General features: G+C 41.7%; 1 protein-coding gene across 1 annotated transcript in view; it reads right to left on the bottom strand.

The window, feature by feature from the left end:
• PAPPA2 (pappalysin 2) overlaps positions 1-27636 on the bottom strand; it is a 315464-nt gene that overhangs the window by 95625 nt on the left and 192203 nt on the right. Inside the window, exon 14 of the mRNA XM_005905526.2 lies at positions 210-381. Coding sequence (XP_005905588.2) covers positions 210-381 — 172 coding nt within the window. The remainder of the gene's footprint in view (positions 1-209; positions 382-27636) is intronic.

Below are 27636 nucleotides of genomic sequence, written 5' to 3' on the forward strand. Positions count from 1 at the left end.
GGGATCATAATTTCTTACACTTCTTATATATTTCTACTTATACCTTGCATTTCTATAAATCCATGCGTCTCCTTGATTGTTAGAGTTCTCATTTTTCCTTTCAGATGATTTAAAAACACAGGCCTTTCCCCCATCCAGCCAGGAGGAGGAGCATGCATATTGTCCCTCCCCAGAGGCTTGGTCCTGATGACCACAGATTTCCAACTCACCTGTATGGGCCTGAGGTACTGCCCATTGCTGGCCTGAAGGGCAAACCCCCTCTGACAGGTGATAGAGCACTTCATGTGACCCGGGCCACCAGAGGTACAGTTCACCACATCCGCGTGATCAAGCACCAAAGGCACACAGTTGCCCTGCTCCCCACAGGGCCGATGGACACAGCTGGAGATGACAGAAGCAGAAATATCTTACATTGACTTGCTAGGCAGCAGCAAAGGCTTTGCCTCTCCCTTTGAGAAGGGTCTCTAAACCAAAGAGAACACTTTCTTGAAAACCTACATTAAACTCATCACTTCCTTCTTGTGACCTGGAACCCAGCAACGTAGAGTAAACAGAAACAGTATCAGCTGCCAAGCGATTATGAACCAGCTTTCTATGGATCTTCCAGGAAGAGAAAATGATGATGAGACAGGAGGGGAGAGTGTCCCCATAGCTCTTGATGCATAGCAGTGAATAGATCAGAGGGTAATCCTCAAAATATTTCACAGCCAGTACTTCTGAGACCCAAACAATCAGAACAGATGCAGGGCAAAGATAAGGAGTGAATTCTAGAGGCCCCTGATTGTGTCAGGCAGAAATCTTTTTGTTTTTCCATCATGGGTTGGTCTCAGGGGGCCCTGTAGAACAGGTGTTTGAGCTGGCAGAAAAGGCAACATTTATTTACTGATTGGCATGGAGTATTTTTTTAAACTTCTTATTTTGTTTTGGAGTATTAACAACCAACATTTAACAACAATTAACAACCAACGTTGTGATAGTTCAGGTGAATAGCAAAGGGACTCAGCCATACATATACCTGTATCCAGTCTCCCCCAAATCCCTGCCCATCCAGGCTGCCAAATAACACTGAGCAGAGTTCTATATGCTATACAGTAGGACCTTGATGGTTATACTCTTTGAATATAGCAGTCATGCGGCACTAGTGGTAAAGAAGCTGCCTGCCAATACAGGAGTTTTTAAGAGACATGGGTTCAATCCCTGGGTTAGGAAGACTCCCTGGAGAAGGGCATGACAACCCACTCTAGTATTCTTGCCTGGAGAATTCCATTGATAGAAGAGCCTGGCAGGCTACAGTCCACAGGGTCACAAAGAGTCAGACATGACTGAAGTTACTTAGCACACATGCACACATATACCACTGAATATCAACACTGGCTTGGAAGAAAAGCTATGAAAAATCTAGACAGCATATTAAAAAGCAGACATGTCACTTTGCCAACAAAGGTCCATATAGTCAAAGCTATGGTTTTCCCAGTAGTCACGTACAGATGTGAGAGTTGGACCATAAAGAAGTCTGATGCCGAAGAATTGGTGCTTTTAAACTGTGGTGCTGGAGAAGAGTTTTGAGAGTCTCTTGGACAGCAAAGAGATCAAACCAATCAATCCTAAAGGAAATCAACTCTGAATACTCATTGGAAGGACTGATGCTAAAGCTGAAGCTCCAGTACTTTGGCCGCTTGATGCAAAGAGCTGACTCATTGGAAAAGATGATGCTGGGAAAGGTTGAGGGCAGGAGAAGCAGGTGACAGAGGATTGGATGGTTGGATGGCATCACCGACTCAATGGACATGAGTTTGAGCAAACTCCAGGAGATAGTGGAGGACAGGGAAACTGGGCATGCTGCAGTCCATGGGATCACAAAGAGTTAGACACGACTGAGCGACTGAACAACAAATCAGAAATTGAGCCCATGACAGAAAGAAGAAAAAACTCACACATATTAAGCCCCTGCCACATGCCTAATGTGCTAGATGTTTCCAGGACATTATCTCATGGGAGAACTGCCGTCTGGGTCTCTAAAGCTAGTCACGAGGGAATAGGAGAGACAGTTAAACTCCCCGGGGTTCGAGGGGACCCTGTCAGGACCATGACAGCATCAAGGATGTAACAGATTCCAAAGAGGGTTACTCTTTTATCAAGGCAGAGCCACAGAGATTAAAATTTAGAGCACTGCCCTCAGGCTGGGTGAATTTGAATCCTGGCTTCACCATTTACTACCTGTGTGATATGGTTGAGCTATTTATTCCCCAGGGTTTCAAGTCCTTCCCCCATGAGATGAGGACGATAACGGTGTGTCCCCATATGCAGCTGCTGTTCCTAGGTTCATTCTCTCTACTGCTCCACTGCAAATGGCCTTCATCCCACATTCAATGGCCTGTTTCCTATGAGTCACCCACATGTCTTGGTTTTCCTATGGCTGTACCTTTGCTCAATTTATTGAACCTTTTAAAAGGCCTTCCCATGGTATGGGGAGGGAGGAGGGAGGAGGGTTCAGGATGGGGAACACATGTATACCTGTGGTGGATTCATTTCGATATTTGGCAAAACTAATACAATTATGTAAAGTTTAAAAATAAAATAAAATAAAAAAAAAAAAAGGCTTTCCCACTCCAAGAAGCCCCTCCAGATATCTTCCTTCTTTGAATCTTGAAGGGAAATTTAAAAAATAACTTTGCTAACATTTCTTTTACTCTATCTGCATTATTGCCACAATTTTTAGTTAATGCATCCATTCTTTGATCCACAAGGCAATGGGTACACAAGTGTCTCCTAAATGCTGCTGAATCTCCCAACTAGACTATGATGTCCTTGAAGACAAATACTGACTTCTACCCACTTTTGTATTTATCATACCCTTCATTGTGAGAGATGCAACAAATGTTTGCTGAATTAAATATTTTCGTGTCATAGACATCAAAGTAAGTCAATGGCTATCAAAATGGTAAATTTGTTAAATTTTATAGTGATAGATGGGGATACAAAGTTAAGAACAATCATTATCAAACAACGATTCAATCATCTTGCCCTACTGCTTCATTCATTCATAAACATTTCCCAAGCACTTAGCGCATTGGTCTCAGTATTGGGATAAAATAAGTATGCCCTTAAAGAACTCATAGTCTAGTGAGGGAAAACAGCATGATACTTTTTATACTTTCTTGCTCATGATGTTTTTGCCAGTGGTGGTAAATCTTAATCAAAATGACCTCTGTGAATCCCCTCATCATTCATTTGTTTTATTTGCTCTTGAATTTTGTTAGAGGCCAAAGACTTCTATCAAGGAACTGGGCAACAGTATAAGAAAGTGGAAAACAAAATGTCATTGAATTGCACTTGAAATAATTGAGAATTGATTTAAAAAGCACTAGTCCAAGAAGTATGGATTTGATTTGAATATGCTAAAGTTGCTGCCTCTGATCTTGTACCCATGGGATTTAAACTATGTCAGTGACATTCTCATTTTTTTTTACCCATGCTTATTAGGCATAGGATGGAGGAACTGCATTTGAGTGGTATGCAGTAAATGTTTTTCTCCTGTAAACCCTGATTATTCTCTGGGATTGTGAAGTATTGCCTCAGACTCACTGCACGGAGCCTGATGAAGGGAGGAATATATGAGTTGAGGGAGATGGATTCTTCAAATTCAGCACTGCTAATTAGGTCTGCAATACAGGAAATAAAGCTTTGTCTCTGAGCCTTCATTCAGCCTAGCGGCATAAGGAATCTGAAACCTGACCATCCTTCATGGAATGAGATGAGAACCTCTCATTAGTGATGCTAAACAACTCCAAGTTCCATAGATACTACATGCCTTTGATATGCACAAGATGTAATATTTCTTCAGTGTGTTAAGCAGAGAGGACTGGAAAACAGAGAGTCATTAACAGTTCTGGCTCATGTCAGCTCACTGCCAGGAAATTAATGTGAAATAGCACGTGCTATTTTCCAGTGACCCCATCCAATTCATCCTCAGTGTCATCACTGAGGACAAATACGTGCTGAGATAAGACACAAAACAAATACTCTGAATGAGCCTCCTTCCATCAAGGTGGTGTTCCATTGACTATGGTTGCTATGACTACCTGTGTGCGAAGTCCATTAGCACTGGCAGCAAGGGAGGCAGAACAGAACAGGGGATCACAGAAGAGGGGGAAAGGCATGAAATAAGACCAAGACAAAAAAAAGAAAAAGCATCAAACACAGACCTGTTTATGAAGTGAGAAATGGTTTTAGGGCAGCTGCTGCAAATTCTTTCACTAGCTTATATTTCCATTTGCTTCCTTTTTAAGGAATTTGTTTTATGAGGACGGTGTTTGTCAGGTCGTTAGCTTCTGATGGCATCTGGTACCAATTGTAGACTTCTCTGCCTTGCACCCTATCCCCAAAACCCCTTTTGCGTTTCTCTTCCACTACAAATACACTGCTTCTCTGAGTGAAGTACTGTATTCTCCGTTTTCCCACGCTCCTGATACATTCTTCTTTCTGGCTACTACAACATTAAGCCCCAGTGTCATAATGATAATGTTGCTAGTAAACATAATTAGCCTTCAAACTTTTCAAAAGCTTTCTTCTTATGGTCTTTGGACACATGTCAATGAAAGCGGCAGCAACAAAGCCTTACCATGCGAGAGATGGGAAGTTAGGTATTTATCTTGGTTTGACATACAAAGAAACTAAGGCTGTTTGGAGTCTGGCTAAAGGCCACACAGAGAGTCAGGAAAACCCTCAAACTGGAATGCAGGGCTCTCACTCTCCAAGCCAGCTTAGACCACCAGGCCATCTCCCTGGAGATGAGTTGGGTCTCCTGTTGCTTTCTTCTCCATTCAGGAGCTAACATCATTGGCCAGGATGAGCCAAGAAGTTCCTTAGCAGGGTGGTTGGGGGGAAACGATGGATATATTTCATGGTCGTTCTTAGTTTTGAGCAGTTTACTTTTAAGTGATAGCAAGTCAAATTAACGGTCTCTGTCCAGCTGCCTTTGTCTGCAAGATGCCCTGTTAAGCCTGCTTCCTCCTTGGGCAAGCTTACTCTTTCACCCATTTTTTCCAGACCTTTCCTGACACCCCATCACAATGTATTCTCAAGTAAGAGTATGATACACCCAGTCAGACATGATTCACAGCTATTTCCATTTTAATGGGAGACAACATTTGCAGACTGAAGAATGAGTTTTTCATGGTGGAATTTTAAGTCAATATGTCCTTAGAGATTACACTATGTAGATGGTCCCCTTATCCATCCTTCCAGCTTTGCTCTCTGTCTCTCCACTTCCCCAATATGCCTCTATTCTCGCTGTCTCTTCTAGTTCTCACTCCCCAAAGTCATTGCATTTGAGGGTTTTAGAAAACGCTTTCAATAGAGAAATTCTGTTGCAAAATGTGCGTTATCCCTGGACTATCCTCTTGCATAAAATCTGCTCGTGGGTATCCAGGCACACTTCTAGCACCATCCTACCAAAATGATGTGTGTGTTTCCTTTATGTTTGGGCCTCCGAATGATGCCTTGGGAAATCTCTGTTGGCAGAGTTCCATAAAAGAATGGCCCTCATCTGTCACAAGGCAGACATTGTCAACCATCATTGTGTTTTTGACTCACTTAGGCAGCATTTAAAAAATATAGATACCCAGGCTTTTCCCCCTGGAGAGTTTGATTTTGTAGGCCTGTGGTGGGATCCTCACAGTGGTGATTTTATTTTGCATTTCAAAGTTCTTGATGCTCATGAGGAGTGAAACTCAGTACCACAAAGATTTGGATATGTGTAACCTGAAAGATAAGTCAACAAATTCCATAGTCCAAGACTATAAAATAATAATACTGATTCCAGAAGGAGAAACTGGTCCCACTGTTTCATCATTATGCTTTAATGTTTTCAGCACAAATTATCACACGGGAGCCATAAGACAGATCAAAAGTGTAAAACATTTCCTTAATTCTGAAGAAGCTTTCAATATAGTCAAAGAGAGAAAATAATTAAATCATGTGGTTCCGATTATAAATCCATGGCTGTTCCAGAGAAATTTTATCATTGAATATGATTTGACCTCAATAAATTAATAGGATTTGGAAAGGCAAAAGAGATATGCCAGTAAGTTATCACCAATGCTTTCCAGACCAGACAGAACACAGCACAAAGCAACCCTCTAAAAACCTAGACAAAAAATCACCATTTCCTTTCCACTGAGAGCTAAAGAAAATTCAGTAGGTGTGGGTCTCTAATTTTGACTAACAAATTTAGAGAACCTATAAGAAGAAGAGTCATCATCAATATTTGATCCACTGAGAACTGAAGAAAATTCAATAGGTGTGGGTCTCTTAAATCCTGACTAACAAATTTAGAGAACCTATACGGAAGTCCTGAATATTCATTGGAAGGACTGATGTTGAAGCTGAAATTCCAATACTTTGGCCGCCTGATTCAAAGAACTGACTCATTGGAAAAGACCCTGATGCTGGAAAAGATTGAGAGCAGGAGGAGAAGGGGATTGCAGCAGATGAGATGGTTGGATGGCATCACCAACTCGATGGACATGAGTTTGAGCAAGCTCTGGGGTTTGCTGATGAACAGGGAAGCCTGGTATGCTCCATGGGGTTGCAAACAGTCAGACACAACTGAGCAACTGAACTGAACTGAACTGATATGGAAAAGCATCAACATCAGTATTTGATGATAGGCTTAGAAGCAAGTTTCCCAAATCTTCTCCTACCTTCCAAAGGTTGGTAAGGAAAGAGCATGGCTAACACCAGAAAGCTCACCAACAAATCTGCCATGAGCTGTCTCCCAAGGTATGCCAAATAAGGCACATTAAAATTTTTTCCATTGCATGAGGCCACTAGAGGGAAGCTGGCCTCACTTCCAGCCAAGGGCCATACTTGGAAAGCTGGGTAGTTCCTTAGGAATGGGCAAAGTCCTGGCTTCCTCACAGCTTTGGTGTAAGGTTCCCCTGAGGGTCTGAGCTACCCATGAGGAATTTCAGGAGGTTGTGACACTATTTAGAGTCAGTCAGAATCAATAGTGAAACCTTATTTCTTCCATGTAGGAGCTAATGAGAAATTATGCACCAAAGACCCCATTTCTTGCATGTTACTGCTGGAGAGTGGAGAAGACCTTTAAAACTGATCTTAGAGGATAATTCAAGTGACCTTAATTTAAGTGACCTTAAAGATAATTCAACCTTAATTTTCCATTTTAGAGATGAGGAAACACCCTAACAGAAATGATGGGATATTTCAGAACTTCCTACCATACTCAGACTACAATATAATAACAAACAAACATCCAATTAAGCTTTAGCTCAAACTCAAAATCAGGATGACATCAGCTTGTGAACTTTTCTAAAGTCAATGTCCCACCTTCTCTCAGGCCTCCATTTTGATACCTGGAATCCAGGTTAGTTTAGGAGAAACATTCTGGTTTCTGTACCACAGTTTTTGAGAAATAGCCTAATATGATGGAGAAAGTAGTAGATCAAGGCCCACATGACTTGGGTTCAGGTCTTGGCATGTCCCTGCTTAGCTCTGTCACATTGGGTAAGTCTCTTAATCACTCTGGCCTTTTGTTTGCAAATTTATAAAATGATGAAGCTGAACTATGTTCTCTTAAAGGTCTCTTCCAGCTTTAACATGGTATTTAATATCCTAGATGAAGTGATGGTGGTATTGGGGTGGGAGTACAAAAAACCCATGAATGGGGAGGATGTGGTAGAGAACCAAGAAAAGAGTTACTCACAATCTTCCTTGCCCAGCGTAAGTTTTTTGCTTAATGTCCCAACCTTTAAGTTGTTAAGTTAAACAAAATATTGCAATTCATTTATCCAAGAAGTGTCACCATTGACCAAATAGCAATCCCAGTGGTTTCTGTAGAAACAACTCTTTGAAGGTTAAATAGTAAAAGAGGATCAGATGTCTCTGCGTTCCTTCACTGTTTTACTGATTCTTATTGAAATAAGAGGCTATGGGCTAAGAAGGAATGTATGCTCTGGATTTGGCAGCAGATGGAAGAAGAATGTACAGAATGTAGAATGGACCAGGAGAGATGGAGTCCTCATTAATCATCCCACCACCAATAGGAAAACCAAATAATAATAATAACATCCATTCTTAGAGAGCTCTGCTGTTTCTCCAAACAAATACAAAAAGATATGGCCTCCTTTTTGGCTCCCATTCTACCTCTTCCTCTCTACTGGTTCCATCTTCACTCCGTAGGACAAGAACCAGACTAAATGTCAAGTACATTTCCATTGGCCTTCTTGAACAGAACAAAGCCAGTACTTTGAGGGTTTTACTGAAAGAACATATTCACCAAGAAGAGAAAATGGATTCAAATTTTTCTCCTCTAAAGAATCTCATCTGACAGAAACAGGGGCATCTCAGTAATAATTCTGATTCTTCCATCATGTGACAAAGAAATTAATATTGGACTAAGTAGACTTCTCCTTCCTGTATCCTGGGAAAGCAGAGGTTTTCTCTGCCCTTCAATTGAAGTCTCTGACCCAAAGTTGGCCCCTGAAAAGACCTCTGTCAGGAGACATGTCCTAGAATGTAACCTATTCATAAGTTCAGGACTGGACTCCAGTAGCCCCAGTACTGGGTAATTTGCTTTGTTCATTTCTAGTTCTGGGCCCGACTTTTGCCACGCCTGACTGTAATGCTAGAAGTCCCGTCCAAAGGCCCCCTCTTCTTCCCTGGTGGCTCAGACGGTAAAGAATCCACCTGCAATGTGGGAGACCTGGTTGCGAGCCCAGGGTTGGGAAGATCCTCTGGAGAAGGGAATGGCTACCCACTCCAGTCATCTGGCCTGGAGAATTCCATGGACAGAGGAACCTGGCAGGCTAGAGTTCGTGGGGGTCATAGAGTCAGACACGACTGAGCGAATTTCATTTTCACTTTCTTCTAAAGTAAAACAGATTTCCATCACACAGCCAATATGTACTGCCTTTCCAAAGCCGTCTCACCAAGTTTCAGAACTGACAATTTTAATGTAGTTATAAAATATGTAAAACACCAAAAAAAGAGTCAAAGCAATTTCTGGCTAAGTAGCAAAGAATGTGCACCCTAGAACAGCACCAGGGAAGCATAATCACTCATCAGAAATAACGATATTAATAACAAACATAATATATATAATACATATCTATATATCTATATAATAAATATACATAGACATTTTTTCCCACTTGCAAAGGCAGGAACGATCTCCACATGGTGCGTTTCCTAATGAAGAGTGATCAATGGAACCCCAAAATGACCACACTGCTGACTCCCACTGCACCACCACTTCTCCTTGGGCATTCCTCCAGTTAAAAAATAAATAATAAAAGTATCCTTGGGCCTCAATTAAACTATTAATTCAGGAGTGACACTTCCCCAGACATATTCATAAGCCATAGCTGAGGAATGGTGAAACAGGTGGAGGTAAGTGAGGGAACAGCATAGTACTGTGAATAAAGTGTAATGCGGATGAGCTTTCACATATGGCAATCCTAGAACAGTATCTAAAAGGCATGAAGAAAGGGTAGCATGGCTTCTGCATGCTATAATATACAAGCTTTGTGTTGACTGAGGTCTTAAGGAGTCACGAGCTACAACCTTGAATGAGTCCCAAATTCATATATAGAAGTAGAACATAAAACATATGTCAGCCCAGGACTCTTCCCCTTGGCTTCTTTTGCCTATAAAGTTTCTAGACTCCTCAACAGAAGCCTCACATTGTTCCTATCATCTTGTAATTCAGGAATTTATCAGTCCTGGGTTGACATCAGATTTGGAATATTACTGCCTTCTGTCCTGTTGCAAGCATTCCCAAGCCTTGCAACATCAATGGCTCATTTGCTTATGGAGATAGGAAGGCCCAAAGGAGCAAAGAGACTTCCTAAAACTGTGTGGCAAGACTAGATGATGTGGCCAGATGTGAGAGGCAGGGGTCTGGACAATAGGCTCGCTACCATTCAAATCACCGGGCTTCTGCTGCTCTTGCGGTTATGGCTACACAGAACCAGACACAGCCTGAGAGTCATTCCAACCAGAATGCAGGGTCATATCTATCAACAGCCTGTTTGGCAGGCTGGCAAAACAACAGAACCCTGGAAATATTGGTTTGTTTTATTTTCTGTGCTTTCTCCATCAGCTGCCAATAATACCATTAGCATAGGGCTAGCCCTGAGCAAAATCGGGAAGCAGGTGATATTTTAAACTAATTTCTCATTTTGGCACCACTTTTCCTGCTTCTCATACTCCCTCAAACTTCCAGATGCCTACACTAGGTTGCATTTCAGCAGGGCTCTGGTCTGATTTCCAACTGGCAAGGTCTATAAGAGAATATCTTTGACATAAATAGCTGATAATGACTTAAAACATTTCTACTTCTATTAGGTGGTTATTGACTATTTTAAAGAGACTGCTGGAGATTATCAGGACTTAAAATAATTCCTAACCGTGGAGTTTTAGACACTATGATAAGACATTGGGAGTTAGTGTCCTGAAGTCATTGTTTTTAAACCATCTTTAGCAGTAGTCTCCAGCCTCAGGTCGTCCTAAGTTGCCTGAGCCTGTCCCTAGCACTGAAACTCAAAACCTGAAAGCTGCCACCCAACTGGCTCTAAGAATGTATCCCACTAGGAACCAGGATTTTTCTAGAATAGTCTAGCCATGCTCCTCACATTGGAGGCAGACGCTTTAACCTCTGAGCCACCAGGGAAGCCCAATAAAGCCCTAAGTGAGACCATGTCCGTGACCTTTCCATTCTTCCTCTATAACCCCATGACAGCAAACAGTTGAAAAGACTCTACAGCTCCCAAAGCAGATCTGCGGTTCACCAGACCTTCTGTCATCAGCCAGGAGAACCAGAATCCTCGCCAGTGGATTCTCCTGCTTCCCTCTTATTTTATGGACAAATAATTCTGGGAAGAGGAAGTTGAGCAAGAAATCTAGGGAACAAGTGAGCAGTTATAACTCTTTTCCTGCTTAAGAAAGACAATAGATTCAATGTTAATTTGCTAAGCTGCTTTAGGGAAGAAGATAATCAAATGAATAGAAATATAATACATATTTCATTTTCTATAGTGCCTTTCCCAGCAGCAAGAGATGACACTTCCCATCATCCTGGAACATTAGAAGGAAACTCTCTGCTAAATAGAAAAGATGAAGAGCCAAAGGATAAATTGATGCTTTAACCTGCAGCCCCTAGCACAAAAAAAGGAAGTAGTCCTTTACTTTATGAGGCTATCAGAAGGGAAGTGATTGGAATGGTTTACATAGGACTGAGTAGGGGAAGAAAGGGCCTGGCAAGGTGTAGGAGCCCAATCCAGGCAGAGAAGGAAGGGAAAGGGTCAGCATTTTAAATTTGAGCTTCAAATAACTGAAGTACAATTTGAACTGGTAAAGCAGCAGCAATGAGGGTTCCAGGGAATAATGAAGCATGAAGCAGAATGACGGACAATAGAGATGGAATGATCCTATTACCAAGACCAGGATCACAAACTGGTTATAGCAGGGATGCAGTACAAGGCGCTGAGCTGTGCTCTGGCTACATGTCCCTGGACTCAGAGCCCTCAGGGTTTTGAGGGCTCAGGACCTTATTATAATGTAGCCCTAGCTCTACCTGCAATCTACGCTGCAGCCAAGAAGACACCTTTTCACACCCGAGTCCCAACATCTTCCAAATGGAAAAACATAGCCACTTCCTCCCAGAAATTATCTGGGGATTATTCAAGTCAAGTGAATTCTATGGAAAAAGTGCTTTCCTTTCTACCACATCCCTCCAACCTCCCCCCACCCCAATCAAAATCCCATGTCTACAGAAAATTCTCCAGGGACAATGGAGGGTGACCCAGAAATCTTCTGTACTTGACTTACTGATGAAGGCCCTATCTTCACTGTCAGCAGATCTACCCTTTCAGGATTTGCTTTCTAAGGCTAAAGACATCTTTTGTGTCACAGTACAGGGATGTCATGGAAAGGGATCTGAAGACGTGATGCAGCTGAGGCAGATAGCCTGAGGCAGCTTTAACCCTGCATGTTACCAAGGTTCACAAATTGCAAGTGGAATGTTATAGGTGATTTGATGGTAGTTGATTGTTGGTTTTTCTCTTTTGATTATTTATTGTTGCAGTCTCTGCTTCAGGAGACAGGATCTGAAGAACAGAAGCTTCACAGAGAAAACAAAAGTGACTGAACTAGTATTTGTTGTTGCTGTTCAGTCACTAAGTCATATCTGATGCTTTGCAACCCCAGGGACTGCAGCATGCCAGGCTCCTCTGTCTTCCACTAGCCCCCAGAGTTTGCTCAAATTCATGTCCATTGAGTGGGTGATGCTATCTAACTCTCTCATGCTCTGCTGCCCTCTTCTCCTTTTGTCTTCAATCTTTCCCAGCATCAGAGTCTTTTCCAATGAATTGGCTCTTTGCACCAGACTACCTTATGTGTCTCCTGAGAAACCTGTATGCAGGTCAAGAAGCAATAATTAGAGCCAGACATGAAACAACTGACCGGTTCAAAATTGGGAAAGGAGTACAAGCCTGTACATTGTCACCTGCTTATTTAACTTATATGCAGAGTACATCATGCAAAATGTCAGGCTGGATGAATCACAAGCTGGAATCAAGATTGCTGGGATAAATATGAACAACCTCAGATATGCAGATGATACCACTCTGAAGAGGAACTTAAAAGCATCTTAAGGAGGAAAGTGAAAAGCTGGCTTGAAACTCACCATTAAAAACTAAGATCATGGCATTCAGTCCAATCATTTTATGGCAAATAGAAGGGAAAAAAGTGGAAGCAAAGACAGATGTTATTTTCCTGGGCTCCAAAATCACTGTGGATGGTGACTGCAGTCATGAAATTAAAAGATGCTTGATCCTTGGAAGAAAAGTTTTGATAAATCTAGGCAATGTATTAAAAAACAGAGACGTCACTTTGGCAACAAAGGTCCATATAGTCAAAGTTATAATTTTTTCAGTAGTAATGTATGGATGGAGAGTTGGACTGTAAAGAAGGCTGAGTGCTGAAGAATTAATGTTTTTTTAATTGTGGTGCTGGAAAAGACTCTTGAGAGTCCTTTGGACTGTAAGAAGTTCAAACCAGTCAATTCTAAAGGAAATCAACCCTGAATATTCACTGGAAGGACTGCTGCTGACCACACGAGTATCCATGCACACTAATTGGCAAGTCTCTGTGCATCCCGAGGCATTTGAAACCAAACCAGCTACACACTATTCTTTGATGACTCACTTTTTAATTATCTGATTCTTTTCTTTACACAAGCATGATTAACAAAGTATGATAAGTATGTTAAGGCATATTTATGTCAAGTACACAGAAGTTGGGGCTGAACTCCAACTGATTTCCATAAGAACAGACTAATAGGAAATGTTTTTAATGCAGAAGATAAAATCTGCTTAAAAGTTGTTGCCTTGAATATAGAATCGTACAAGAGTACAATATGTGTTCATTATTTTCTCTTGACTTAAACTTTATGTGTTCATGTTCAGTTTGCTTTAAGCAAATAGGAAAGTGAAAATTTATGCAGATAAGAAAAAAAGGAAAGAAAGAGGAGAAAATCTGAGGATAACACTGCTCTTTACAAAAATATTTGTTTTTTTACTTAAAAAATAATACCTTTTTGAAAGGCACTATCATTTACAAAGTTGCTGCTGCTAAGTCAGTTCAGTCATGTCTGACTCTGTGTGACCCCATAGATGTCAGCCCACCAGGCTCTCCTGCCCCTGGGATTCTCCAGGCAAGAACACTGGAGTGGGTTGCCATTTAAAAAGTTAAGTCACTTCTCGCTTCAAAATGTAGCTATATAATTCAGTGAACATTAATGTTTTCCAAAAGACTGCTTTGTGTATAGTAAAATATACACAAACACATTTACACACATATAACTACATTTTACTGGGCCCAAATTGCTAAAAACAATTAACTCTCAATTCTCCTATATTATGAGGAGTCAGAATGCAGGCTATTTTAATAATAATCCCATTTTTAAAGATTCTTAATAATTTTATGACTTTCTAGGAAACCCAATTAATATTACTGATTATTTTTCACTTTAATGAATACTATTAATTCCAGCTGAGCTATTGAGAAGTTGGCTCAGGCTTAGACAAAAGGGAAAATGAACTCGGGAATAAAAGGTAAAAATGGATCAGTCATGAAATGGATGTGAAGTATCTAGATACTGGAGCATAAAGAGGACATCCTCTGGTAAAAGGCTGCCTAGATAATCCACCTGCCAAGAACTGGGGAATTCCTACAAAGAAAGACCATCCTTTCAGAATCGTTGTTCTTCCCTTCTGATTTATTTCTGCATGTAAATTCCTCGCATGTCCTTGTGAGCCAAGCTGTCCTGTAAGTTAAAACTACATCAATACCGTATGTGGCTCCATCAGGAGTGAGGTCCTTGTAACTCCAAGGTCTAAGCACACATCCAGCTAGTCCAGGCTAACACATTTTGGCGCACATGATTCCAGCTTGTTGGAATCCACAATCTTGTGTAATTCCCTCAACCTGAGTGCAGGTGGGACCAATGACTTAAGTCTAACCAGTTGAATATGGCAGAGGTGACAATGTCCCTTCCGATCATTATACATAACCTAAGACTGAAAGGTACTCTTGCTGCGAAACTCTCCCTTTGCTGGCTTTAAAGAAACAAGCTGCCATGCATGAGCTGCCCAGTGGAGAGGGCTATAGGGCAAGGAACTAAGGACAGGACCTGTGCAACAGCCAGCAGGAAATGGAGCCCTTAGTCCGGCAGCCTTCTGGGACCAAATGTCAACAACTGTGTGAGCTTAGAAACTGACTTTCCCCACAGGAGCTTTCAAATGACCTGACCTGGCCGACACCTCATTATAGCCTTATAGAGGATCCAGTTGAGCCTGGCCTAGAATCTTTTTAAAATTATTATTATTTTAAACTTATTTTATATTTGGGTACAGCTGATTATTCTAAAGGAGATCAGCCCTGGGTGTTCTTTGGAAGGAATGATGCTAAAGCTGAAACTCTAGTACTTTGGCCACCTCACGTGAAGAGTTGACTCATTGGAAAAGACTCTGATGCTGGGAGGGATTTGGGGCAGGAGGAAAAAGGGATGACAGAGGATGAGATGGCTGGATGGCATCACTGACTCGATGGACATGGGTTTGAGTAAACTTCAGGAGTTGGTGATGGACAGGGAGGCCTGGCGTGCTGCAATTCATGGGATCGCAAAGAGTTGGACACGACTGAGTGACTGAACTGACTGACTGACAGCTGATTAACAATGCTGTAATAGTTTCAGATGAACAGGGAAGGGACCCAGTCATACATATACATGTATCCATTCTCCCCCAAACTTCTGTCCCAGCCAGGCTGCCACGTAACATGGAGTAGAGTCCCATGTGCTATACAGTAGGTCCTTGCTGGTTATCCATTTTAAATATAGCAGTGTGTACACGTCTGTTCCAAACTCCCTAACTATCCCTTCCACTCAGCAACTATAAATTCATTCTCTAAGTCTGTGAATCTCTTTCTGTTTTGTAAGTAAATTCACTTGTATCATTTCTTTTTCAATTCCACATATAAGGTATTTCTCCTTCTCTGTCTGACCAACTTCACTCAGTATGACAATCCCTAGGTCATCCATGTTGCTGCAAATCTGGCCTAGAATCTTGAGTCTCAGAAACTGTGAGAGTGTAAATGTGTGTTGGTTTAAGCTGCTCAGTACATAGCAGTATTGCTGCATGGCAATAGAAAACGAATACACACATAAACCTGGTTTTAAGTTGTAACTTCTTTCTGGCTTATCTGTACTTCTAATCTCCAAGAGAAGGGAATATTTCTTTCTCTGATTTTCTCTCCTCTGGGGACTGAGATTCTTTTTGCCTGGGCTAGGACAACATGCTGAAGCTGAAGCTCTAATACTTTGGCCACCTGATGTGAAGAACTGATTCATTAGAAAAGACCCTGATTCTGGGAAAGATTGAAGGCAGGAGAAGGGATTGACAGAGGATGAGATGGTTGGATGGCATCACTGACTTGATGGACATGAATTTGAGCAAGCTCTGGGAGATGGTGAAGGTCACGGAAGCCTGTGCTGCAGTCCATGGGGTTGCAAAGAGTTGGACACTACTGAGTGACTGAACAAAAACAACAAGGACCCCATAGGAGCTAGGTCAAAATCTCTTTTTCTAATGACCCCAAATCCTCTGGATTCTGCCCATAAAATTGCTCCACTCCAGATAATTCATTTCCTGAATTTTCCCAAAGTTCAAAGTATTTTTTTAAAGATTTATTTGCTTTGTTTATCTTTGGCTGTGCTTTGGTTTTGGCTGCTTCATACTTGGTCTTTTCTCTAGTTGCGGTGAGAGGGGGTTACTCTCTGGTTTTGGTGACCAGGCTTCCCATTGCAATAGCTTCTTTTGCTGCAGAGCACAAGCTCTAGGGCACTCGGGCTTCTGCAGCTGCAGCTCTTGGGCCCTGGAGCGTGGGCTCAGTAGTTGTGGTGCATGGGTTTAGCTGCCCTGAGGCATGTGGGGTCTTCCCGGAGCAGGGGTCTGACCGGTATTCTCTATACCGGCAGGTGAATTCTTAACCAGGGAAGCCCCCAGAGTATCTTTACAGTTCCATCACTTATCACCTACTCCATCAAATGTCACAAGCTCACCTACATTACTTGGCACCCACATCTATATTTAATTTCATGTATTCCACAAAAGAAATATGCCATTTGCATAAATATATCTAAAATACAGGTGTTCTTTAATTATGCCAGTTAACCTCTTGTTATCCTAATCTTAATATGGTTTGAGGGAGAGGGTAGGATTTCCTGGGTCGTAATAGACAGGAGTATATTTATAAAATAGTTTTTCATTCATAAAATGGAAACTTTCTTTACAGAAAAACTAATTTGACTCTAGTCTTAGTTTTGCTAATTTAAAATAAAGTGAATTTGTACACACTGAGTCTCAGTTTCCTCAACTGAAAAATGATTCCTGGCATATTATAGGCACTTAATAAACATTTTTTGAATACTTCTATATTAAAATATAGTCTGCCCCTTTCTCTATACAGACACACACACACACTATATAGAATAATTAGTTTTACAAATCACTCTACATTAAATTTTTCAGAAGCCTTTCTTCTATGTGAAATAAAACACAGCAATATAAATACAATGTATACACACACACACACACACACACATAAACATTCATTGTTTTAGACCTAAATTGTTACATAATTCTGCTCTCAATTATCCATAATGATAAAAAGGATCAAACATGATTATATATAGTGAGTGAAAAAGAATGAAAGTGAGAACAAGAGAGAAAGAGAAGAAATAACTCTAGTTTCCACATGGATATTTGTTTTAAAAGATAAATGTCTTTTTCAGTTTTATAGTAGAATACTTGGTTTTAATAAGCTACAGTTTAAGGTAAACCTCAGAACCCACTACAGTTTTATATTTATGAGTATCTATTACTTGTTTTCCATCTCAATCAGAATGTGCACTTATACTGAATAAGTTAAAGTGATATTTTTACCTTATGTTTGCCTTGGACTTAAAATAAGTTCAAAACATTAAAAAGAGAAAATATAAATGTCCAGTTAGTTCAGTCTACTTAGAAGTTATATTGAAAACTGGTCTTAGCCATTGAAAAGACGGCTAACAAACAAATGAAAAGATGCTCAACATTGCTCATTATTAGAGAAAAGCAAATCAAAACTACAATAAGATACCATCTCATACCAGTCAGAATGGTCATTATCAAAAAGTCTGCCGCTGCTAAGTCACCTCAGTCGTGTCCGACTCTGTGCGACCCCACAGACGGCAGCCCACCAGGCTCCCCCGTCCCTGGGATTCTCCAGGCAAGAACACTGGAGTGGGTTGCCATTTCCTTCTCCAATGCATGAAAGTGAAAAGTGAAAGTGAAGTCGCTCAGTCATGTCTGACCCTCACCGACGCCATGGACTGCAGCCTTCCAGGCTCCTCTGTTCATGGAATTTTCCAGGCAAGAGTACTGGAGTGGGGTGCCATGTAGACTCCAAAAAGTCTACAAACAATAAATGCTGGAGAAAGTGTAGAGAAAAGGGAATCCTCTTGCACTGTTGGTGGGACTGTCAATTGATACAGCCACTATGGAAGACAATATGGAGACTCCTTAAAAAACCAGGAAGAAAACCACCATGTGACCCAGAAATCCCACTACTAGGCATATACCCTGAAGAAACCAAAATTGAAAAAGACACATGTACCCTCATGTTCATTGCAGCACTATTTACAATAACTAGAACTGAGAACAAGAAGGAACCTAGATGTCCACCGACAGATGAGTGGATAAAGAAATTGTGTTACATATATACAATGGAATGTTGTGTGCTGTGCTGTGCTTAGTCACTCACTCAGTTGTGTCTGACTGTTTGTGACCCCATGAAATGTAGCCCGCCAGGCTCCTTTGTCTATATAGATTCTCTAGGCAAGAATACTGGAGTGGGTTGCCATGCCCTCCTCCAGGGGATCTTCTCAACCCAGGGATAGAGCCCAGGTTGACCACATTGCAGGTGGATTCTTTACTGTCTGATTCTTCCCCACCAGGGAAACCCATGAGGGTAGCCTATCCCATCTCCAGGGGATCTTTTCAACCCAGAAATTGAACCGGAGTCTCCTGCATTGTAGTCGGATTCTTTACCAGCTGAGCTACCGGGGAAGCCCACAATGGTATATTACTCAGCCATAAAAAGGAATGCATTTGAGTCAGTTCTAATGAGGTGGATGAACCTAGAGCCTATTATAGAGTGAAGTAAGTCAGAAAGAGAAAAACGAATATCGTATACTAACACATATATATGGAATTTAGAAAGATGGTACTGATGAAATTGTTTGTAGGGTGGCAGTGCAGACACAGACATAGAGAACAGACTTATGGACATGGGATGTAGGGGGGAGGAAGGAGAGGGTGAGAGGTATGGAGAGAGTAACATGAAAACTTACATTACCATGTAAGTAGTCAGTCAGATAGATAGTCAATGGGAATTTGCTCTACGACTCAGGGAACTCAAACTGGGGCTCTGTAACAACCTAGAGGGGTGGGATGCTGACGGAGATTCAAGAGGGAGGGGACATATGTATACCTGTGGTTGATCCATGTTGATGTTTGGCAGAAAACAACAAAATTCTGTAAAGCAATTATCCTTCAATTAAAAAAGGAAAGAAAGAAGAAAATTGGTCTTAGAATTCAAGCCAGGAAAATCTTAATCTGGAACATCAAAGGCAGAGAGAAAACGGGTTTCTTCATGGTTATTTGACAAAATATTTTCTGCCAGCAATCAACTTATGGCCCGTCATTTCCAAATGCCCACTCTTAATTACCCTGCTTTGAGATACTAAAGAGGGACCATGCAAGTATTGCTCTTTTGCCAGTTAGTATAACATTATGTTTGCCCAGTAGATATAACTGGGGAGACATTGTAGGAGAAAGGGGTGTCTCTTCTTGATTCTCGTGTGCTTTTCTCTCCTTGCTTCAGCAGCATTTGATGTCTGACACAGCATCAGAGTTTCAGTGACACCCTGCATGTCCCAGAACTCCTACCAGCACCCTAGCTGGATTTCCAGCAAAGGTACCCCACTGAATGACTTCCCAGAAAGTCTCATTGGTATCCCAATGGGTGGCTTTCCATCAAGTTCATCAGTGCACAGCAGGTGACCTCCTGGACAGTTTCAGTAGCATTTGCTATGACAGCTTTTCAGAAAGTCCCAATAGAACCTCAACAGACAGCTTCCTAATGAGCCTTGATCAGCACCCCAGAGGGTGGTTTCTTGATTGCCAGTCTTAGCCTACAAAACCTCAGCACGCTTCTCTGTTACCCTGCTCCACCCTGTCCAATGAGATAAAAATCACAGCCTTGGAGGGAGTGGAGCGCTCTTCCTCAAGATACTCTCCCCCCATCCCTAAAAGTAATGGTTGCCCCCTTGACCCACCATTCTTCTCTAAAATTAACTACCAAGGTGATCTCCTTACCCCTTAAGAGTTCCTTTTCTGTTACTAGTTACTTATATTAATCTTCCCCATTCTAATTATGGTGTCCTGCTTGACCGACTGACACAGAATGGAACTGGAAATGATGGTAGAAGACAGAGTCACATAGATGGAGGGAATCGGTTTGGTTGTGCCTGTGTGCTTGAGTGACAGGCTGTGGGACCACAATTACTAAGCTGCCACCTCTAACTACCGCGGTGAAGAGCCATCTGGAGCACAAAGGCCGCCATCCTTGACCACAGGTGTCCTGCACATCACTGGTGAGCATGTCACGGCAGCCAGAGGGAAGATGGCATATCCGAACAGGAAGAGAAGCCCCTTCCTCCTGCAGTGTGTCTCCAGAACTCTCTGTTGACAAGAGTTAACACTGTGTCAGTCAGCAAACAGAATCCTATTCTTAGTACTACAAGTTAGGGTGATGAGGGTGACTTTAGAGATGAGAAGCAGTAAACTGATGGATAACTGTCACATTTTGTAAAAGGAGGGTGGTAAAAAAAGTTAAGGATGGGAAATGGTGTGGAACTTGTCCCACCTGGTGCTTGAATGGGTTACAAACTCCACATAGATCATTCTCAAGCAGTCTCACAAGAATCCTCAAAGGTAGTTTCTCCCTGCTTCCCACTTAAATATCAACAATACAGAAACATAGGAAAACTCTGATTAACACCAAAAACCAAGGTGGATAGCTGGACTCTGAGGATCCCCCCGCCCCGATTTCAAAATGTATTGGAATTGAATTGAGAAACATCACTGGAAGCCAAAATGTGATTTCTGTTGTTGTTGTTTATTTTCTGAAAAAAAAAAAAAAAAAAAAAGCACAAAGCAAATAAAGAATAGAGCTATACTAAAAGAAAAGGAACAAGTCAGTCTTTCTTCATTCCCTGGCTCCTGTAAAGACCAGGAAACTGGGCACTACTTTTCAGGGGTCACAGATCTGTCCTCTATCCATCAGTCTTCAGCAGTACTCTTTCTTTACTCATTTCACAATTTCCAGTCAGAAAGTATAAGGGTCTTGATGGAGTGAGGTAGGAGTGAGTGAGGGGAAGGGAGAACCATTGACAAAGGCCACTGAGTGCTGGGAGATAAACATCCCAAAGGTAAAGATGCTACAGCATCCTAAAGAATATTATGGGCTTAGGGAACATGAGATGAAATTTCAGAATAAAAGCTTGGAGTAGTTTTACACAATGAAATCCTACTGTCTTTGTAAACAGTGCAATGAAACAATAAGCCCTGGACTCATTGGCAGTGAAGATAGAGAAAGGTTAAAAATCAAAGAAAGGCAAATATTTATCAAACAAATACAAACAAAGAGAAAGCATGGATGGAAATTTTAATTCCAGACAAAGTGTAATACAAAGCCAAATCCTTTTAAAGGGGCAAAAGGGTTGGCAAGAGGTATGATCCCAATAAAGATAAAACAGTCACAAGTACTTCTACACCTAATTATGTAACACAAATTATAAAAATCCAGAACTGTTTGAAATATAAGGATAAATTGAAAGAAGCACAATTGTTTGGGAGGTTATATTCTCAACCTTTTATAAGGCAGGTAGGTAGGAAAAAAAATCAATAAAAAGAAAGTATAAATGCTGAAAAGAAATGGGTGATCAGAAATTTCAACCATTGCTATCAGCCCAGACCCTGGAAAAGGGGACACTATTCTTCAACTTCAGAAGACTCAACACTGGGGCATTTAATGGCTATACCATCAGGCAGGGTCAGAGAAGTTGCAACTAGTATTTTAATTGTGTTCATATGACTGAAAGAGCAGAATCTTGTTGCACGGGAAACACACGTCCATGAGAAATTCTTGTCTATTAGCAAATTCTGCTAGACTTGATCTTGTGAATTTCCAAGGTAGATTATATGAATCTTGATTATCTGTGAGCTAATCTACTCATTTAGGAAAATTAACCTGTTAGTGCATGGATTCTATTTTGGAAACATTCAAAACCCCACTGTATTAATCAAAAAGATGGTTCCCACTTTCCAAAGCTATCGACACAACCCTGGGATGGCTGGGAATCTGCCTGAGACTCCAACTCCTGGGATACTGTGGAAGGTTATGCAAGGCCTTTCCCAAAGGTGGCTAGAGCAAGAAATAGAGAGTAAAAAAAAAATGCAGGAAACTGTTACTGGGCACTGGTGGGGCTTCCCAGGTGGCACAGTGGTAAACAATCCACCTGCCAATGCAGGAGACACAGGAGACATGGGTTCTTTCCCCGGGTTGGGAAGATTCCCTGGAGGAGGAAATGTCAACCCACTCCCATATTCTTACCTGGAAAATTCCATGGAAAGAGGAGCCTGGCAAGCTACAGTCCATGGGATCGCAAAGAGTCAGACACGACTGACCACATGCGGGCATGAGGAGACCGAATCCCGGAACACTAAACTTGGTTTTCAAGACTAAGGATCCATTATCAAAAGACTAAGCCCAAAGGGTCATAAACTGGGTAGCCATCATGGCAAAATGGGAAACAAGATGAAGAGAGAGATCAAAGCCAAAGAGTCCAAAGTAAGCATCATGAATGTCACCGGGAAGCCAGGCTTAGGTTTACTGGAAGCTCAGCTGAGATTCTGTGGACCAGTCACACTGGTTTAAAGATGCAGTATTGTAACGCAGAGCACAGAGCATTTTCAGGGCCCTGAAACTACTCTATGACACTGTAACAGATATATGTCATTAAGTATTTGTTCAAACCTATAGAACATGCAAAACCATGAATGAACCTAATGTAAACTGTGGACTCTGGGTGATGATCATGTGTCCCTGTAGGTTCATTGATTGTGCGTCTGATGAAGGTGTGACAGTTGGGGAGACTGTGACTGTGTGTGTGTCGGGGGGGCGGGCGTGGTTTATGCGAAATCTCTGTACTTTCCAGTCAGTTTTGCTGTGAATCCAAAACTGCTCTAAGAAATAGAGTCTATTTCAAAAAATAAACAGAGGTGCATTGATGTAGGAAGTTGGGCCATTGGTTACTAATGGTTAAATACAAAATGGATAACACATCTTCTACTGCCAGGCATCTGTCAGCTCTCCCTTGCCCATTTTAGTATTAATGGAATTCAGGTCATAAGGGGTAAGAGGAGGTAGCCAGGAATCCCTCTTACTATGCCCAGAATTTGAGGCTTTTATATTATGGTCTATCTACATTTACAACTGTGATTGATACAAAGACGCTAAAAGACTTCCATCCTTTGAGAATATATAGGGGTTCAGATTTTAAATCTGTCCACAAAGAAAATACGTGGGATCTATTAGGTCCCCTATATATCAAAATTTACTATATTGCACTGATTTGCTGGCTGAGAAGGAAAAGCCAATTTGCATGGCTCCTGTCAGTCAGACGTGGTTTGGAAATGCTTATGCATTCCAGATACATTCTGTGTAAACTGGAGAATCATATCCTATTTCTACTGGTTTGCACGCATGCATGTAAGAAAACTTGTTTTCCCACAGTGCCAAATGAAAATAAGCAAAGAATTAGCAGCAGTGATGATAATTAATCAACTTCTTTGTCAAAATTTCACAGCTGTGATGGTGTAAGGGAATTCTTGTCCCTTGGGCCTAGAGAGGTTGTGACCTCTTTTTTGGTTTGCTTGTTCAGTTCTGTTCCGTGGAGGATTTAGAGGTAAGGTCTGTAACCATCATGCGATGTACAGTTTCCGACATCTCTGATACATCAGGGCCTCTGCTAGGTATTGAGAGATACTGAGCAGAATGCCTACTGTAGGGAGTTCAGAGTGGGAAAGAACAAGAAAATAAATAAGCTACCACCCAATGAGAGAGCTGCTTTTGTAGAGTGTGGGTTGTATGCAATGTCCTATGGAAACAAGGATGGGGCTTGCCAAAACTTCATAGAAGAAGGTGAATCCTGATGGTCAAGTGTGAGTTGAAGTGAAGAAGTACTGGACAGCATTCAAGAAAGTAGGAACATTATGTGCAAAGACATGGAGCTCATCAAGAACACATGTTCCAGGGACCTGAAAGAAATTCTGTATTGCTTGAGGCCAGAGGTAGAGCCAGTAAAGAAAATAATTGGAAAACACATGAGACAGAGGCAATCATTCTAGTAAACAATGTTATTTTAACAGTCTACATTCTTGCATTAATATTTGAAGATGTTTGCTCACTCAGGAGACTTAAAAGTCACAGATGAACTAGCTAATGTTGCAATGTCCATTACCGAGACCCCATTCCTTCCTAGCACTTACAACAATGTCTGGCACATAGTTAATACTCAATTAACATAAACTACTATCATTGCATGTGGTAAATGACCACTAATAATTTGTGCACTGATGCTCGTCCTTCCTCTTGAGTATGGGCAGGACTAATTGACTCATTTCTGATGAATAGAATATGCCAGAAGTAATGGGGTGTCAATTCCAACATTATGTTATAAAAAGACTGGCTTCCCTTTGGGGCAGATTCTCATGTACTCACCCTTTCTGGCTCTTTTTATGTTTTTGGATTATTAGCCGTCATGTCATAAAGACATTCAGGCAGATTATGGAGATGCTCATGTGGCAAGGATGGGAATACCAGACCACCTGATCTGCCTCTTGAGAAACCTGTATGCAGGTCAGGAAGCAACAGTTAGAACTGGACATGGAACAACAGACTAGTTCCAAATAGGAAAAGGAGTACGTCAAGGCTGTATATTGTCACTCTGCTTATTTAACTTATATGCAGAGTACTTCCTGAGAAATGCTGGACTGGAAGAAGCACAAGCTGGAATCAAGATTGCTGGGAGAAATCTCAATAACCTCAGATATGCAGATGACACCACCCTTATGGCAGAAAGTGAAGAGGAACTCAAAAGCCTCTTGATGAAAGTGAAAGTGGAGAGTGAAAAAGTTGGCTTAAAGCTCAACATTCAGAAAACGAAGATCATGGCATCTGGTCCCATCACTTCATGGGAAATAGATGGGGAAACAGTGGAAACAGTGTCAGACTATTTTTGGGGGCTCCAAAATCTCTGCAGATGGTGACTGCAGCCATGAAATTAAAAGACGCTTACTCCTTGGAAGGAAAGTTATGACCAACCTAGATAGCATATTCAAAAGCAGAGACATTACTTTGCCAACAAAGGTTCGTCTAGTCAAGGCTATGGTTTTTCCTGTGGTCATGTATGGATGTGAGAGTTGGACTGTGAAGAAGGCTGAGCGCCAAAGAATTGATGCTTTTGAACTGTGGTGCTGGAGAAGGCTCTTGAGAGTCTCTTGGACTGCAAAGAGATCCAACCAGTCCATTATGAAGAAGATCAGCCCTGGGATTTCTTTGGAAGGAAAGATGCTAAAGCTGAAACTCCAGTACTTTGGTCACCTCATGCGAAGAGTTGACTCACTGGAAAAGACTCTGATGCTGGGAGGGATTGGGGGCAGGAGGAGAAGGGGACAACAGAGGATGAGATGGCTGGATGGCATCACTGACTCAATGGACGTGAGTCTCAGTGAACTCCGGGAGTTGGTGATGGATAGGAAGGCCTGGGGTGCTGCAATTCATGGGGTCGCAAAGTGTTGGACATGACTGAGCGACTGAACTGAACTGAACATGTGGCAAGGAACTGAGCAATGCTTATGTGACTGTGCCCACACCAGCACCTATGCGAATTAATTTGGCCACAGATCTCCCGAGGCTTGCCAATAGCCACGTGAGTGAGCTTGGAAGTGAATTCTGCAAGGCTCCACTTGAGCCTAGGTTACTGCAGCCTTGGCCAAGAGCTAATGGCAACCTCATAAGGGACACTAAGCCCGAGGCACCTAGCTGAGTTGCATCCAGATTTCTTACCAACAGAAACTGTGATAAGCCACTAAATGTTGGTATTAATATAATTTGCTACAGAGCAAAAGATAACTAAAATACTATATTAGTATCATCTACCTCCTAATCAAGATTGGGTTTCTGGGATACCTAGGTTGGGCATGGTGGTATCGGAGTCCCTCCTTGATGATGGAGCACTGTCTACAACCCCAGCTTTTTGACTAGGATCCCAATTGCCTGACACTTCACTCCTTGAGGAAACAAACTCTGTTACCTGTAGTCCTACTTACCTGATTAGACCTTTCAGAGAATGAATTCAGCACAAGTGCAGCACAGATTACCGTGTCTGACTTGCTCCTTGCCTCATCAGGGCCAACCTTGACCACACCAACGTTCATTACTAGCTGTGGCTGAGAGTCCAGGAAACACTATCTACATGGTGACAGTCACAGATGTCTACAGAAGGGCACACATAGCTCATATAGTCCTGACTTCCATGCTGCTGCTGCTGCTGCTGCTGCTAAGTCACTTCAGTCGTGTCCGACTCTGTGCGACCCCATAGATGGCAGCCCACCAGGCTCCCCCATCCCTGGGATTCTCCAGGCAAGAACATTGGAGTGGGTTGCCATTTCCTTCTCCAATGCATGAAAGTGAAAAGTGAAAGTGAAGTCGCTCAGTCGTGTCCAACTCTTAGCCACCCCATGGACTGCAGCCTACCAGGCTCCTCTGTCCATGGGATTTTCCAGGCAAGAGTACTGGAGTGGGGTGCCATTGCTTTCTCCACCTGACTACCATATGTAAGTCTAATTGATTACATAGCACGCCTTAGAGACTAATTGTTAAACTCACTACATACACTGTCCAGGCGGGAACAAGTGGAAAAATATACATCACCTTGGGAACATTGAGTTTTTGGCAGGGAAATTTGGCAGTTTACATAGCAACGTTGATTTGAAGGCAGTGGTTTTATATGTACAAGAGATTTTAAGACCTAGTAAAGATGATAAATATTTACATAAAAATTATTCTCAGCTAAGGAAAGAAGAGCAAAATATAAAATGCAAGTGTGCCTTCTATGAGTTGTTCTTTGCTTGGTTCTTATGTCTTTTTTAGTAGTTCTTAGACTGGAATGCAGCAGGGCAGAGGCTAATAGAGTTTTGCCAAGAGAACACACTGGGCATAGCAAACACCCTCTTCCAACAACACAAGAGAAGACTCTACATATGGACATCACCAGATGGTCAACACCAAAATCAGATTGATTATATTATTTGCAGCCAAAGATCGAGAAGCTCTATACAGTCAGCAAAAACAAGACTGGGACTGACTGTGGCTCAGATCATGAACTCCTTATTGCCAAACTCAGAATTAAATTGAAGAAAGTAGGGAAAACCACTAGACATTATGACCCAAATCAAATGCCTTATGATTACACAGTGGAAGTGAGAAATAGATTTAAGGGACTAGATCTGATAGACAGAGTGCCTGATGACTATGGACAGAGGTTCGTGACATTGCAGAGGAGACAGGGATCAAGACCATCCCCATGGAAAAGAAATGCAAAAAAGCAAAATGGCTGTGTGAGGAGGTCTTACAAAGCTGTGAAAAGAAGAGAAGCGAAAAGCAAAGGAGAAAAGGAAAGATATAAGCATCTGAATGCAGAGTTCCAAAGAAGAGATAAGAAAGCCTTCCTCAGCGATCAATGCAAAGAAATAGAGGAAAACAACAGAATGGGAAAGACTAGAGATATCTTCAAGAAATTTAGAGATACCAAGGGAACATTTCATGCAAAGATGGGGTCGATAAAGGATAGAAATGGTATGGACCTAACAGACGCAGAAGATATTA

This window comes from Bos mutus, chromosome 16 (genome assembly GCF_027580195.1).
Source record: "Bos mutus isolate GX-2022 chromosome 16, NWIPB_WYAK_1.1, whole genome shotgun sequence".
Lineage (NCBI taxonomy): Eukaryota > Metazoa > Chordata > Mammalia > Artiodactyla > Bovidae > Bos > Bos mutus.